The sequence below is a fragment of the Drosophila navojoa genome, chromosome X (genome assembly GCF_054131105.1).
Source record: "Drosophila navojoa isolate 15081-1374.11 chromosome X, UAZ_NAV_1.0, whole genome shotgun sequence".
NCBI classification, from domain to species: domain Eukaryota; kingdom Metazoa; phylum Arthropoda; class Insecta; order Diptera; family Drosophilidae; genus Drosophila; species Drosophila navojoa.
The window spans coordinates 22,204,220-22,219,677 of NC_142895.1; the positions used below are offsets into that span (position 1 = coordinate 22,204,220).

At 41.0% G+C, this 15,458-nt stretch overlaps 4 protein-coding genes across 7 annotated transcripts; 3 read left to right on the top strand and 1 right to left on the bottom strand.

Moving 5' to 3' along the window:
* Positions 1-342: 342 nt before the first annotated feature.
* On the top strand, positions 343-2,701 carry LOC108656329 (uncharacterized). Its single transcript, XM_030389094.2, has 3 exons — positions 343-552; positions 677-1,434; positions 1,489-2,701. The coding sequence occupies exons 2-3, from the start codon at positions 753-755 to the stop codon at positions 2,103-2,105; spliced, it is 1,299 nt and encodes a 432-aa protein (XP_030244954.1). The 5' UTR covers positions 343-552; positions 677-752; the 3' UTR covers positions 2,106-2,701.
* A 1,386-nt stretch (positions 2,702-4,087) lies between these two features.
* RpL22 (Ribosomal protein L22) lies at positions 4,088-6,656 on the bottom strand. Of its 2 annotated transcripts, none has more exons than XM_018108361.3 (3): positions 6,513-6,656; positions 5,701-6,318; positions 4,088-4,489 (listed from the first exon to the last, which is right to left on the bottom strand). In XM_018108361.3, the coding sequence occupies exons 1-3, from the start codon at positions 6,522-6,524 to the stop codon at positions 4,223-4,225; spliced, it is 897 nt and encodes a 298-aa protein (XP_017963850.1). In that variant the 5' UTR covers positions 6,525-6,656; the 3' UTR covers positions 4,088-4,222. The 2 variants fall into 2 exon arrangements, with proteins under 2 accessions (XP_017963850.1, XP_089119932.1); XM_089263806.1 differs by lacking the exon at positions 6,513-6,656 and adding an exon at positions 6,382-6,402.
* A 102-nt stretch (positions 6,657-6,758) lies between these two features.
* Atg8a (GABA type A receptor-associated protein autophagy-related 8a) lies at positions 6,759-9,437 on the top strand. The gene is made up of 3 exons (XM_018108369.3): positions 6,759-6,997; positions 8,817-9,014; positions 9,105-9,437. Exons 1-3 carry the CDS (start codon positions 6,908-6,910, stop codon positions 9,174-9,176), a joined length of 360 nt encoding a protein of 119 aa, XP_017963858.1. The 5' UTR covers positions 6,759-6,907; the 3' UTR covers positions 9,177-9,437.
* A 749-nt stretch (positions 9,438-10,186) lies between these two features.
* Positions 10,187-14,605, top strand: Tango5 (Transport and Golgi organization 5). 3 transcript variants are annotated; one of them, XM_018107539.3, is made up of 5 exons: positions 10,187-10,387; positions 11,752-12,189; positions 12,269-12,550; positions 12,957-13,263; positions 13,324-14,605. In XM_018107539.3, the coding sequence occupies exons 2-5, from the start codon at positions 11,780-11,782 to the stop codon at positions 13,843-13,845; spliced, it is 1,521 nt and encodes a 506-aa protein (XP_017963028.2). In that variant the 5' UTR covers positions 10,187-10,387; positions 11,752-11,779; the 3' UTR covers positions 13,846-14,605. The 3 variants fall into 3 exon arrangements, with proteins under 3 accessions (XP_017963028.2, XP_089119922.1, XP_089119923.1); XM_089263796.1 differs by having other exon boundaries at positions 10,188-10,387; positions 11,749-12,189; XM_089263797.1 differs by lacking the exon at positions 10,187-10,387 and adding an exon at positions 10,504-10,525.
* Positions 14,606-15,458: the final 853 nt, after the last annotated feature.

Here is a 15,458-nt window from a genome sequence, read left to right on the forward strand (position 1 = left end):
AAAGCACTATACTAAGATTTTAAATATGAAATCGTACGACTAACTCGGAAAATGCAATCAAGTCAAAAATGTTGTTGAATAAATTTCTTCAATTATCATCAATTGATGGTGCAATCAATTATGAAATATATGAATTTGAATGCACTTTTTTGCCAAAGTGTTATTTATAACGTAACTTATGTTTGAATATAATATACTATTGTTTTCATTCACTAATTAAATATTAGCAACAGGTGCTTACAAATAAATCAATTTGAATTGCCTCGCACGTTAAAAGTGCATCGAAACAGCTGGCACTATCGGATAATTGGCGCAGTTTCTTGCCGACGGCTGGCAACGCCGACTGCGAATGCATAGTATCGAATCGATAAATTGAATAACGCTGTTGATTCGCTATTCAAGTTGAGTTTCGCATCATTTGTAAACCTCGTTTGACGCTCGAAGCGCTGGTGAAAATCGCGGAATCGTTGAGTGTAAATAAACGTTAAGCAAAAAACAGCAACAACAACAAGAACAACAATAGCCGTTACTGAGCAGGCAAAACAAGTTTTGGTAATTAACATGCACATATATTGAATTTTATTGTTAACGTTTCGTATTTGATCGCATGATTGACTGTCCCTGCAAGCTAATATACTAATATTTTGCCCAATTTACATGTTATTGTCGTTGCCAGCATTGCCAGCTAATATATAGCATATATACTATATATATATATATAGTATATAAAAAAGAAAAGAAATCGTTAAACGATGGCTTTTGCTTCCAAGTGCGCAATAGTCGCCGTAGCCTTATTTGCTTTGCTGCTGACGCATGGCTTCGATGTTGTGGATGCCCGCCGTAACCAAGGCAGCAATCAACGGAAAACGTCATCCAGCAGCAGCAATTCGGGCCATGTGACCCAATCATACAGCAATCCCAGTAACAATGGTGGCAACTCGCACGCAGACGCCGCTAAACTGAGCTATTCCAATTACAATTCTCAACCGAATCGTCCACCCAATGCCCAACCGCCTGCGCCTGGCTGGAATGTGCCGCAAGGACCACCGGCTGGAGGTGCACACTCCAATGTGCATCAGCCCATAACTCCCAACAATTATGGTCAGCAGCATGCAGGAGCACCTCCTAGCTATTCAGCTGCTGGTGGCTATCCAGCTGCTGGTGGCTATCCGGCGGCTGGTGGCTATCCGGCTGCTGGCAGCTATCCGGCTGCTGGTGGTTATCCAGCTGCGGGTGGCTATCCAGCTCATGCCGGCTATCCGGCTCATGGCGGCTATATGAATGGAGCAAGTGGTGGCTACCCCGCTGGCGGCTATCATCAGGCTGCCGGTGCACCACCAGGCGCTGTATACGTGCAGCCTGGCTCAGCTCTACCACCAGGCGCCGTTTTGTTATCGCAGCCACCGCAGCAATCTTCCTCTGGCTTGGGCTTCGGTAAGTGCATCGAGTGAATCCACAGTAAGAATGATTCATAATCCACTGTTTCAGGCACTGGTCTTCTGGCTGGTGGCTTGGGCGGCGCCCTGCTTGGCCACGCGTTGACCCCATCTGGTGGCAGCTCCTCGCAACCGGCGGCTGCACCAGCCGCTGCTGCTGGCCAGGACCGCATCATAATCATTAACAATGGCGTGCCTGTGAATGCCAGCGATGGCACCACTGTCATCAATGCAGCGGGCGCACCGGCAGCCCCAATGAACGCCACCGATGGACAGTCCGCGCCGCCAATGGCGCCCATGGCACCTATGGCACCCATGGCCAATGGCACTGACGCAGCGCAACAACCGCCGGCACCGGGCGGCATCATTTGTGTGCCCACCAAAATCAACGAAACGGATCCGACAGACAGCAGCAAGATGATCGAGGTCGAGAAAATCGCCTGCTATCCGGCACCGCCGCCACCAGCCGCTGCGCCCGGCGCTGAACCCGTGCCGCTGGCACCAATGGCCACCAATCAGCCGCCGCCGGCAATGCTGCCACCCGACCAGGCAGCCGTGCGCTCCAACACCAACGGTGGAGCTCAGTTGCAAGTCTCCAGCTTTGCCATGTCTATTGGCCTGCTTGGTGGGCTCCTGCTCCACTTGGCTAAGGCTGCAAATTATAATTGAATTAGCTGCAAATGTTTCCAATAGTCCGCTTTTGCACCTATTTAGCCCACGGCCACGCCCACACCCAATTACACACATATATATATAGAGAGAGATGGCTCGCTTTATAGCAGCGTATTTTTGTATTCAATTATTATGCATTGTTAACTAGTATTTGTTCGTATAGTATTCGTAACTTGTTATCTATAGATAACCCTGCCTGACGGCCTTCAAATGTGATGCTGACCAAGAAGATTATTATGAAGATGACGACGATGACGATGATGATGTTGATGAGGCAGTTATTCCGATCGAATGAATCTATGAATCTCCTTAAAACTGTTATTACTTATACAACAAAACGAATGTTGATCTAACTCCGCACCCCTCGTAACAGTATTTCCTATATAATCTCTAACTAATTATTATGTAGTTAGCACTATTAGCTAGCTGCTTTTAATCACACACACACACACTATTTAATGTACCCCTTGTTCTGTTTATTTTTATGTTTTTTAATGTACCTACGATGAATGTCTCTTGTTATTGGTAAAAAAGTTTTCGTTGTTCTGATTAATTGATACAATAAAAAGCTTTAACAACACGCCGCACTCCAAGGTTCCAGCTGGTCTTTTTCTTCACCCAATGATTTATCAATCAACGCTCTCTCTTTCTCTCGCGATCTCTCTGTCTCTATCTCTTTCTCTCTCTTTAAATATCTGCCTTTAGTTTGCACAACTTTCACTCGATTAGTAATTAAAAGTCTGCCCACCCATGCAATCATTCACGCAAACCCACCTGTTAGGTGCTTCATCATTTTTCATTTCCAGGTAATTGCGACTTGAAATACTTAGAATCTGTTTGGCTCCATTAACGTAATTACACAATTATGACAGTTTCCCATATTTCGAATGTGTCTCTGTGGAAAATGAAATGTAGAAACATATGCATTATATATATAAACACATATGTATGTATTTTCGGTTCGTACATATTATATTACTTCAGTGAAACCAACCAGATCCTAGGTAAAGCTACTCGAATTTACCTGTAACTAATGATGATATCAATTTCCAGATTTTGATCAATATTTATACTCATACAATTGCATTCATATTCATAGTACTCCTGTATACATATATTTGTGAATATAAATTCACACCCGCAGTGTACGGATGTAGTCAATGATGCTTAGAGGATCTTACCACTAGCCATACCACTTGTTCAGTCTATGTATTGTAGGGTTCGTGATCTTGCTCACGCGGGATCTGATTAACGTATATGTGATATACATATGTATATATGTATATACTTTTTTATCCATCCAAGTTTCTCTTTTGTCATCCTATGTAGTTATCAAAACTAGTATTTACCGATTTGCCAAGCCTCTAATTTACATAGGGAAAAACTCTTAACCCCTTATAAGATGAGGCTGCCAACGACTATATGTTTCTATATGCATTTGATTCGCGTTCATACGGACGGAAACTGGCAGAAAGCCAAAAACATCCGCTTCCACCCCGTGAACGAGTACAAACAGAGGTTCCTGATGAAGTATGAAGTAAGGATTTAAATATTAATAAAATGAAGCTTTAGAGCAAATATTTTTCAGCCCAACTGTTCTGGGACCGGGCCCGGGCTATCATGCGCAGAGGATACGTTAAGGCCCATTTACATAGAGTTATGGATGCTGATCGAGAATAGATGCAGTAGAATCTAATTATAACGACCGCTTATGGCGCCCGTTCTGGTACCTAGACAAACTTATAAGAGGAAGCTTACACGGTTATAGCGTCTTCTGGATATAACAACATTATAAGCGGATTCTACTGTATTACCCATATGAGTCATTCGAAGACTGCCTTGAAGTTCCGCAACTTTTATGGAGATAACATAAAATAATTCTACTCAGTCTGAATAGCTTAATGAGTGTTACTAATTAACTAATCGAAGTCTAGGACTACCGAACATGAAAACAAATAATAAAAGATAAAACGATTGGATTAAAGTTTACACAACTTTATTTTCCTTTTTTAGTTAATTGGGTAAACCACAATTGCTTTTCCAGCTTTTAAAAACAGTGCTTGTAAAAAATTTGATGGTTTTTGTTGTTTGTTGTTTAATCATCATCATTATCTTTACTCCGCGTCATCATCCTCATCATCGTTGGAGCTGATTCTGAAGTAGCGCAGCTCGTACGAGTCCTTATCGTTGGCAACCACACGGATCCAATCCCGCAGGCTGTTCTTCTTCAGGTACTTCTTGGTCAAGTACTTGAGGTAGGCCTTGGAGAAGTGCACATCGGAGCTAACATGGAGCTTCATCTTGGACCGCTCGAAGGTGACATTGTTGCCCAGGTTGTTCACCTTGCCGTTCACCTTGAGGCGCGCCTTCACGTACTTCTCCTGCGGGAACCCAAACGAAAGTCAACATCGATTAGAACAGTGGCACAAGCACATGTGTGAAAGCAATAGATGCATACGCATATTAGTGCTGTCTCTTTCTTTGTTAAGGCCAAAAGTCAATGGAATGCGAGCAAAAGACCCAAATAAAGAAGAGTGACCAATTTTTTAATATGCCACTGAGTACACTGCCATCAGAGCGACTCTCCCAAGGGATTTCACTCTCTGACGGCAAATCGGCGTGGCCTAAATATATCATGAAGGAATATAGATATATACATATATATATACTGCTGCGGTCATAAAAAATAGTCGTTTAAATGAGCTCAAATAATTGGATAATAAAAAGGTAAATGATATCTAAGTTATTTTAAGTATTCAACACAATTTTTACTATTTTTTCACTGCAGCTGTACATATATATGTATATATAGATCTTATATTATTATTGGAGCATTAGCTAACTCTGTATTACCTGTTCCGAATGGGCGCTGCTTGACTTTGGCTTTGCACCCTGCTAAATTGGGAAAAGGCCAGCGAGCCTTAACTTAAATGTGAGGAGGTTTCTCCCTCAGAATTGGCTTTAAACATTTCTATATGATTTTTGCTTCGTGGAGAAACCTGCAGCGTGGCAGAAAACAAACTTTTGGAATCGGATAATTCACAGTCAGTTTGTTGCGCACGCCATTAGCAGGGCGCACTATGAATTTCGGCTCGACGTAACACGGATGTGGCACGTACAACCCAGGGCCCACCACGTGGCGGTACACATAGCACGACTTGACGCTGTTCACAGACGGTTGCACCAACTGGCCAGACCCGGTACTGGCGATCAGTGGCTACCCCGTTGTGCAGTGTCCAGAGCCCCTTTGTCAGAAAAGGTTTTAACAAGTGAAGAAATGAATAACAAAAGCCATTCTGGAGATCATCGATCATTGATAAGTGAATTATCAATTAGAAGATTCAAATACGAAGTGTTCCAGAAGTTGTTAACCGTAGTTGGCATTCAGGGCCAACTGCAGTTTAATCGCTAGTGGAATAGTTTACTATAACCACACTTTTTATCCAGTGCCTCGGGCAATTAGCGGCAATGGAAAGCTTGGTATGGTATGACAGGCGTCGCTGCGTTGCCAATTGTCAAATGAGATCATGTTCACCAGCTCCATGGTGATTGGGTAGTTGGAGTTTATCACGTCGACGAGAGGGGTACTTACGAAATCGGCCACATCCATGATGTGATCCTCGGCAATGTTGGTGCAGTCGATGGTGAAACGCAGCGAGACCTTCTTCTTCTTCTGGCCCTTACCGCGCAGCACGCTCTTCTTGACAACCTTGCTGGGGGCTGCGGGTGTGGCAGCCTTAGGCTTGGGCTTGGCAGCAGCCGGCTTAGCAACGGGCTTGGCTGCAGCGGCCACAGCTGGGGCGGCCGCAGCAGGAGCTGCTGCTGGGGCAGCCTTTGCGACAGCAGGAGCTGCCTTCTTCGCTGGTGGCGCAGATGCTGGGGCGGCGGCTGCCTTCTTGGTAGCAGCGGGCGCCGCCTTGGCGTCCTTCTTGGGCGCAGCAGCAGCGGGAGCTGGCGCCTTCTTGGCGGCATCCTTAGCAGGAGCGGGCTTGGCAGCGGCTGGCTTAGCAGCGGCAGCGGGCTTAGCTGCTGCGGCCGCTTTCACGTCCTTAGCGGCTTCCGGCGCCTTCTTTACGTTCTTAGCAGCAGCCGCCGCTGGCTTGGCAGCCTCAGTGGCTTTTGGTTTCTCAACCTTGCCCTTGGCTGCGGCTGGAGCAGCCTTCTTCTCAGCCGGCTTGGCAGCCTTGGTATCACCCTTGTTGGTCTTGGCCTGTAGACATGCATATATTATTTGTATTATACATTTTACATAAGTTCAGAAGTTTATTTACACCATCATAAGTGTTAATAGAGAAATATTATTGCGTGTGCACAAAACACATCTTTGGCATTAACATTATATACTTATTTACTTTAAATTACTTATGATGGCGCAACGTTTTTAAGATTTTCGCGAGCACTTACAGTAGGAGCCATCTTACTAGTCGAAAACCACGGAGGAAAAGAACAAATGTTCGAGATGTGTAAAACTTATCGATTTCCGGACCGATTGTTGATTTTCTTCACTGATTTGACGCACTGTTTAATATTTTGGTGAATGACACTTCACAAGAAATATTTTAGTATTTTGTTAGTATTTGCACAGTAATTTGACATTAAAAATCTACAGCCACACTGAACGTTAAATTTAGCATTTGAATCATTTTTGGCCTTCTTGATTACATTTAGATTGGTCATACTGAAGTGCGCAGCCAACATAAGTGAACGACAAACGAGAGCGACTGCTAGATTTTTTGTTGTTAGTGTAAAGAGTAAAGTGAAAACTGCGTTTCTTATACAATTTTTTAACAAGTACAATCATGAAGTTCCAATATAAAGAGGAGCATGCATTTGAGAAGCGTCGCGCCGAAGGCGACAAGATTAGACGCAAATATCCAGACCGTGTGCCCGTAAGTACAAAATATCTATATTTTTTTTATTTAGTTCTAAATATGTGTGTGTTCATTGTATGTTATGTGTGTGTGTATATATATATGTATGTATGTGCGAGCTCTTTGCTTGTATGTATTGTTTTGCGTCGTTCTATTTGATTGTGTGTTGTTATTGCTGCACACACACGCATACTCTCAGCAGGGAAAATCAATAATGCGCATATCGTCCGTAGAAGTAATTGTTATTATTTTTATACCCATTTCTGTGCGTTTTGCGAGCAACAATAGTTTTTCCGTATATACTGCATAAAAATGAATTCACTTGTCATAGTCGACACTTGCCAAATCTCAAGTGAAAATCAAACAAATTCATGTGCAAACGTACACACACAAACGCTTTGTTCACAGGCCGTGTATGTGTGTGTGTATGTATGTGTATGTGTATGTGCGGGAGAACGAGCTGCTAGTTGACTCGCTTGCTCAGCTGTTGTGATGTTTTTCAGTTGGCTGGTTTTTTTTTTCGATTCCCCCTTCACCCTACCCACACAAACACAAATACTCACACACACAAATAAACAGCGTCAGCCCCTGTGTCAAAGCACACGGCCAACGAGCCTATCGTGTTTTTGATTTCACATAAAAGTGTATTTTTGTTTTTGTTTGTTAACTTGCAAAAAATCAGACCAGACAGCTTTAAAACTGCGCATAAACAAAAGAACAAAAAAATCAAAAACAGAAGTAAAGACACACAGACGCTGTTTTCTAGAACTTGGCTAATTTCAAAATTTGTTGTTTTGTTTTTCTGCTTGCATTGAGTCCATAATTAGTCATAGCGATTTGCTCTCTTTGTTTGTTTGTCTATTTCACCATATGCAATTCTTTTTGTTAGAGTAAACACATACTCAACTTTCTGAAAGCTTTTACTCTCTCACTCGCTTTATCCCTCCGCCTTGTATTATCATACAGTTCGGCTCCCTCATCCACATTTCAGGGGCTCTCTGTTCTCCTTTCGCCCTCACACGCGTCGTTTACAATTTATTGCTTATTTCTTTTCCTTTATTTTTGTTTTCCATTTTAATATTATTCAACAGCTTTAGGTGCTTTGCTTGCCTTAGTATTTTGGCAAGCAACACAACACAAATTGCTTAATAACATCTGACGACAAACCAAATGCAGGCAAGGCCAGCTGGTTGGTGTATAATTATATACATACCTATACGTGCATACATACATATGCACATACATTAATACATATGATATATACGTAAATAGAATAGAAATATACTATGTATGTAGTTAGTTGGGCCACCTTCACCTTGAACACGGGCAGTGACATGACCCCAGGGCAGCTTCTTTCGTTAATTTGGCTAAGCTGAAATTAACAGCAATGTTAAAATACATAATACATACATATTCGTAACATTCGCTAATGCCAAATTGTTGCATTTTTGTTGCCTTTGTGTTCGCCTTGTTACACAAAAAAATGCAATTACCGTTAGTAAATAATTGTTGATGAGTGCACACAGCGAAAACACACACACACATGCATACAAGTATATCTGTATATTTATATTGATACGTGTTGCTTGATTTATCGGTATGTCGTCACGTATTCACGTTCTTGAAGACGCAGTTTATTTTGTTTTCGTAACTGTAACTGTTTCAAGCTCCTGCCAAGACTAACAGCCGCTGCTAATTGACTAAAGAGAGACAATTCTTCTCATCTTCTCGCAGAGCTCTCTTATTTTTTGCACAGGGTACTCTCTAGTAGATCAGTTTACACAGTAAAAAATCTTGTATATCATGGATTCTAATTTCGTTTAATTTTGTTTTGCAGGTGATTGTTGAGAAGGCACCAAAGGCGCGTATTGGAGATTTGGACAAAAAGAAGTATCTGGTGCCATCCGATTTGACCGTTGGGCAATTCTATTTCCTTATACGCAAGCGCATTCACCTGCGTCCCGAGGATGCACTTTTTTTCTTCGTCAATAACGTCATTCCCCCAACATCAGCAACAATGGGCTCACTGTACCAGGTAAACTAGACAATTTGTCTCCAGTTCACATCATTACCTAATCTCTATTTCTCTCTCTCATCTCTTGTGTTTCATTTCTTCGGGCTGCAGGAGCATCATGAGGAGGATTATTTCCTGTACATAGCTTACTCCGATGAGAACGTCTATGGCATGGAGAAGTAGACAAGGACTGCATTCTTTATAGTGGCAGGCAACAACCTATACAGAAATTCTATATAAAACATGTATATATACATATATATATAAACATACATATATATGTATATATAATATATATTTTACGTTTAGCATCCAGTTGAAAAAAAAAAAAAATGCAAAAAATCACACAAAAAAATGGAACGATAGCTAAACGTATTGTGCGGGTCTAAGGCGGTAAACAAATTGAATGCAAGAAAAACAAAACGAAAACTTAAATAAAACAAAGAAACAAAAACTTAAAAACAAATAAACAACAAAAAAATATTAAAATGATCTTCAAAAAACAAGAAAAAAATGAATTGTAAGAGGAAAACGACAAATGTTATGTGAAAATTATTTTATATAAACATTTTCTATACGCGCTAGTATTTCAAATTTACCTATGCTTTAACAATTTATTCACTTGGCACTATTTCATTGAGTTTTGCCTTTATATTGAGTACCCTGCAATTTGTATGTTTTTGTAAGGTACTTTAACTTCCCTTACGTTTACCTACCTTTATCTTTTCTATATATATATATATTTTTGCTCCTTTGTTCTTTCCTGTAATAATAATACAACAAAATTTTGTGCATATTTAGTGTGTATGGTTACGAATAGGACTCTCTTGGTTAAGCGTACAGTAATTAATCTACTATTAATTAAATAAATAAAAATATATTAAAACAAAAAACAAACATCCTAATTGTTTTTGAACACGTCATGGCCTTGACAGTTGCATCAGCTGTTATTTTGTCTTTATCGGCCAGGCGTGTGGTGGGAAAGAACAATGACCGTTAAGGTCAAATATACTGCGTACTTGAATTTTGCTTTCTATATTTCTGATTTATTCTGCGAAATTTGATTTGATTGATTGTAGCCCTGAGCCGATTTGTGTTTCCAGCCCTGCTCTTTGAATTTTTAGCTGAAATGTTATTTTAGCTAACAGCACTGCTTTAACAGATGTTTTTGGCAATAACATAACCATTCTGAGTTCAACATTAACAGAGTCTGTTGTTTAACCGAAGTTTAGACGTGTGTTTTTTTATGCAGGCGTAGGTAGGCTTTGCACAATTATTCAAAATTAAGTTATTGTTGTAATGTCCGACAAATACAATACTCCACTTCAAAAAAGTCACTGACCAAGTAACATTCGGTTCCGTACCCACAATTCGAACATCTACACAGAAATCAGGTAAATATGTGGAACTTATAACGATGTTTTGTCAGTTTACAAAGCGACGGCTTATTACAAAACAGGCGCCGCAGCGGCCGCAGTGAAGAAGTGCTTAATAAACTTTTTTTTCCCCCTGTGTTATTAGTGTTTGTAATGGTTGTTAATGCTGCTGTTGTCAACCGCAACTCATAAAAAATAGTGCAATATAACCGATGCATGAAGTTGTATTATAATTATTGCTGTCAATGTCTTTGTTGTTATCATGGCAAAGAATTGCAGCGAATGCAATTGATTTTTGTTTAGTGCTTTGTTTCTGTGACGCATTTATTCTTTGTTGCCGTTGCCCTGACTTCGCTCCTGTTGTTGTTGTTCATTTTAGTATTGGCATATTGGTTTCGACGTCTCTACGCCATTTGCCACCCCAAAAAATATAAAATGAACAACAGCGACTAACGGCACAAATGCAACCGTGCTGACTTATGCAGTTGTGGGTCTTACGAGCGAAGCAAACTTTTTGCCCACATTACATTAAAGAACCAAATATATGTATGTGTGCACCTTTGGGTGCATGTGTGTGTATGTGTGTGTGTATTTAGGCAGACAGCAACAACAAAACCCAGACAAACAGCTGATTAAGAAGTAATCGTGCACGACGACCCTTTGATTGTATACAGACAAATAAATACGTGTACGTGTACATGCGTGTTTTGAGATGCGTGTATGCGTGTCACATAATGAAGAGCGAAAATAAGTGTGTTAATGTCCACTCTTTGCTAGCGATCAGCATGCTTGCTGGTTCTTGTTTTCGTTGTTGTTCTGCTTTAAAGAACCCAAACACACATTCAGAGTATACGTGTGTTTAGGTGTGTGTGTGTTCCATTTTGTAGCGGGCTATGTGGATTCGTTTTATTGGTGCTCAAGTATCGTATGATAATCTACTGTTGTTGTGCTTTTCCCGCGCACACACACACATGCGTATTTATAGTTTCTGCGTTGCCAACTAATATAAAAAGTTGTACCAGATAAATCTAGCAACAGTCGGTAAAATAATAGCCGATCTAGTCGTTGTATTGAAATAAAGGTGAACAAATTAGAGAAGCTTTTTAAAACATTTAATTCAATTTTAACATAATAAGAGTAAAACGTGAAAACTGAGCTGGTTAATCATGTAAAGTTTGTCTGTCACGCACGTTTGAAATCACTGATCAGCCTAGCTAGAAATGTGGCAACGACTGGATAAAAACAAATGCAACAGTCTGGCAACACTTAAAGCGCAACTGCCGCATTTTAAAGCCATTAAACTTTGTTGCTAAGCATTTACTTATTGCCCGATTGTTTTATTTATTTTTTACTTTTTCCATTTACTTTGTATCGCTTAGGAGCTGGCCAAGGACACAAAAAGTTGATTCAATGTCACAACACAACAAAAAGGAGTCAGCGAGCCATGCGAGTAACACACGCCAGCGCAAACAGGACGAGAACAGCAAGAGTCAAAAGAAACAGCAGACGCCCAATGGCAGCGCCAAAGGCAACAGCAGCAGTAGCTCCAACAGCAACACCTCATTTACAAGTAGCAGCACCGGCAGCAGCAGTGGCAGCAGCAGCAGCAGCAGCATCAATACTGCTGTCAAAATGCAAGCACACACAAAGCCAAACAATGGGGGCAACGGCAGCAAAACTCAGCAAAGCAAAAAGGATAAGCAGCAGAAGGAGAAAGAGCGCTTGGAACGCTCTCAGCTCGTCCTCTGGCGTCGCCCACTGCAGACGTCCAAATATTGTGCACTTGAACTGATTGAACTGCTGTGCTCTTGGGGCAGCAGGTGAGTCTCCCAATTGATCGAATTATGTATATCCAAACGAAAACAAATTTCAACTAATGCACACCAACATCGATTTCAGTTTGCTGCGACAACGTGGACTGCTGGCTGTTTTAATAGTATTAGGGCTTGTATTTAGCGTAATTTATAAAATCGATGGCCCGCATCAGCAGATCATTGAGCTGGTGCATCGCAACACCTGGTTCTTTGTATACTGGGTCGGACTGGGCGTTCTCTCGTCTGTGGGCCTGGGCACCGGCCTGCACACTTTTCTACTCTATTTGGGCCCCCACATAGCCAGTGTCACATTGGCTGGCTACGAATGTAACTCACTCGAATTCCCGCAGCCACCATATCCGGACGAGTAAGTAGTTATGTATATCTATATAATCAAAATAGACTTACTATTGGAATTACTCTTAAATGTATTCATATATATAATGATATAAGTTCAAAGTAATATTAACTGCCTTAGATAACAAACAGGTATGCAAATCCTAAATATACAAACAGAGATAATCCTTGTGACTAGGCTATGCAAATACATATATGCATGTATTCTTCACATATGTATTATATTAATATATATAGCAGCATCTCAGCGTAGACTAAAGCTTGCGCGCTAGTCGAACACTCCTTAATTGTATCTATACAAAATAGTTTTCATTTTAAGTTTTCCGAAGTAAAGAAAAGGTATTTTAGTTTCGCGAATTAATATTGAATTCACATTTGTACGCTGGCTCATCTCAATATATTTGGAATCTTTGCAGCATCGTTTGTCCGGAGGAGCCATATTTAAAGAAGATGCCCAATATTTGGAGCATCATGTCCAAGGTGCGTCTGGAGGCGTTCCTTTGGGGCGCCGGGACAGCATTGGGTGAGCTGCCGCCCTACTTTATGGCCAAGGCAGCACGCTTGTCCGGCTATGATCCGGACGATGCTGAGGAGCTGGCCGAATTCGAGGCGTTAAATGCGAAACGGAATCAGAAGAACCTCAGTCTCATGGACAGGGGCAAACTGTTCATGGAGCGCGTCGTCGAGCGCGTTGGTTTCTTTGGTATATTGGCCTGTGCAAGCGTATGTCCAACATGATTCCAGCTATTTTCGATATTATTCAAATTATGTGCAATTTCATAGATTCCCAATCCGCTGTTCGATTTGGCTGGGATCACGTGCGGCCACTTTCTGGTGCCATTCTGGACGTTCTTCGGGGCCACGCTGATTGGCAAGGCCATCATCAAGATGCATATACAGAAGATATTTGTGATTATTGCTTTTAATGAGACGCTCATCGAACGCGCTGTCGATCTGATTGCCACGGTGCCGATATTTGGGCGCAAGCTGCAACAGCCCTTCAAGGCGTTCCTCGAGAATCAGAAGCAGCGCTTGCACAGGCAGCAACGTAGCCGCAATAACACAGCCGGCGGCAGCGTCGGCAATAGCGCTGATTCCGCGAATCTCTTGTCCAAAGTGTTTGAGACCTTTGTCATTGGCATGGTGTGCTATTTTGTCGTCTCCATTGTCAACTCACTCGCCCAGAGCTATCACAAGCGGCTGCACAAGAAGTCGCGCCACCTGCCGCCAGCTGTGGCTGCTACCACAGTCATCGGCAGCGGCAGCCAGAAGAAGCATGCCAAACAGAGGGCACTGCGCGATTAGGCGTGACTGCGAACAGTCAGTCCCCATCTTACTAATTTGAAGGCTCCTTTGCCACCTATGCAAAATTCTTCGTTAATAATTTGTACCTCTGCTCTGTGACCTACGGTCGAGTGGATATTATTATTGTTTTTTTTTTTTTTTATCAGTTTTTTTTTCTTAGTCAAATTCCAAGGGAACTTTCTGAACTCCATTTTGTGTAAAAACTTAGGCATGCTGTCTCTCAAGTTAGAGCATTGAGAATTTACCAAGTGGAATTCCGAGAGTGAAACCGTAAACCAAACTAAATTATAATGTGTACAAGTATATTTTGTATAAAGGCGTGAAAGAGACGGCAATAGTATGGAAACGCCCTAGTTGATACCCTAGACTAGACTAGTTCAAGAAGCAAAACAAAAGAAAAATAAAAGCGAAAGAGAATCCTTCAAATGCGAGAGTAATTAGAAAGAAGTAAGAGAGAGAGAGAGAGAAAGAGAGAGAGATGTAAAACAAAGAAAAGCAAAGCATAGAAAAGCAAACCCAAGCTAGTAACTAAACAACTGAACACAACGCAACAAATTTAAGTGCATGTATTTCAATAGTATAAAATATTTCAGCCCATTTGTATGCCCTTGTTTAGATATATTTTTTCACAATTCGTGCGTTGCAATAACAAAATGCTAATTGTTGTGTAGAATTTTAGCTTCAAGATAAACATAAAGACATTTCGGAACAAAATAGAAAAAAACAAAAACTGAAAAATAAAATAAAACAAACACCTAAATGCTGAACATAAAAAAGAAAAAAAAAGCAACAAAAGAAAAATAAAAATAAAGAAAAACAAAAACAAAATAAAATAAAACACAAAATTACGAATATGAAAAGTAAACATTTAATATTTCTGTTGGTCTAGGGGATTTGTTTGTCTAAGCCCAATGATGAATGACCCAAAAGACTACAACAAATATGCGTTTGGGTGGATTTTACGAGTTGGGGGCCTGCTGTGGGGTTGGTTTACAGTTATAATTTAATCACTGTGGAGCAAGTTCATGTTCTCAACAAGAAGAGACTCGACAGAGGATGTGGCTCGACTGGTTATGTGACTCGACTCAAGATATGATTCGATTCATAATAGGATTCAATTGATGACCCATGATGTGACTCCAACCATATTATAGCTCGAGTCATATGATTCGTTTCAAGGCTCATGATATGACGACTCGACTCAAAAAATGAACTGATTCGACACATGATATGACTCGATTCGTGATATATTTGACGAGCCGTATCCTGATGCGACTCATATGATTCTATTAATGACATACTAAACTCATCTCGACACATGATATGACTCCACTCACAACATGGTTTGAGTCATAACACGAGCCATATTCCGATTCGACCCATGATTCTACTGATGGCATACTGGACTCATCAAATAACTTGACTCGACTTGTGATATGAATCGGCTAATGATATAAGTCGCGTGACTATATGACTTGACTCATAACATGACTCGACTGAAAATATTTGATAAAAGCTGAGATCAAAGTAGAATTAAAAACACATATACCACAGCTGTCCTGCTTAACTTTACTAGACAGCCTAAAGATGAGGCAATAAATCACATTTCAAGC

What these genes read in the sequence shown, in the direction of transcription:
- LOC108656329 (XM_030389094.2), top strand. Translation starts at nt 753, where the DNA reads ATGGCTTTTGCTTCCAAGTGCGCAATAGTCGCCGTAGCCTTATTTGCT. An exon ending in TTCCTCTGGCTTGGGCTTCG is followed by an intron (nt 1,435 to 1,488) that starts GTAAGTGCATCG and finishes CCACTGTTTCAG; the next exon opens with GCACTGGTCTTCTGGCTGGT.
- RpL22 (XM_018108361.3), bottom strand. An exon ending in TCATGGATGTGGCCGATTTC is followed by an intron (nt 4,490 to 5,700) that starts GTAAGTACCCCT and finishes GGGTTCCCGCAG; the next exon opens with GAGAAGTACGTGAAGGCGCG.
- Atg8a (XM_018108369.3), top strand. Translation starts at nt 6,908, where the DNA reads ATGAAGTTCCAATATAAAGAGGAGCATGCATTTGAGAAGCGTCGCGCC. An exon ending in AATATCCAGACCGTGTGCCC is followed by an intron (nt 6,998 to 8,816) that starts GTAAGTACAAAA and finishes TTTGTTTTGCAG; the next exon opens with GTGATTGTTGAGAAGGCACC. An exon ending in CAATGGGCTCACTGTACCAG is followed by an intron (nt 9,015 to 9,104) that starts GTAAACTAGACA and finishes TTCGGGCTGCAG; the next exon opens with GAGCATCATGAGGAGGATTA.
- Tango5 (XM_018107539.3), top strand. Translation starts at nt 11,780, where the DNA reads ATGTCACAACACAACAAAAAGGAGTCAGCGAGCCATGCGAGTAACACA. An exon ending in CTGTGCTCTTGGGGCAGCAG is followed by an intron (nt 12,190 to 12,268) that starts GTGAGTCTCCCA and finishes CATCGATTTCAG; the next exon opens with TTTGCTGCGACAACGTGGAC. An exon ending in GTATATTGGCCTGTGCAAGC is followed by an intron (nt 13,264 to 13,323) that starts GTATGTCCAACA and finishes GCAATTTCATAG; the next exon opens with ATTCCCAATCCGCTGTTCGA.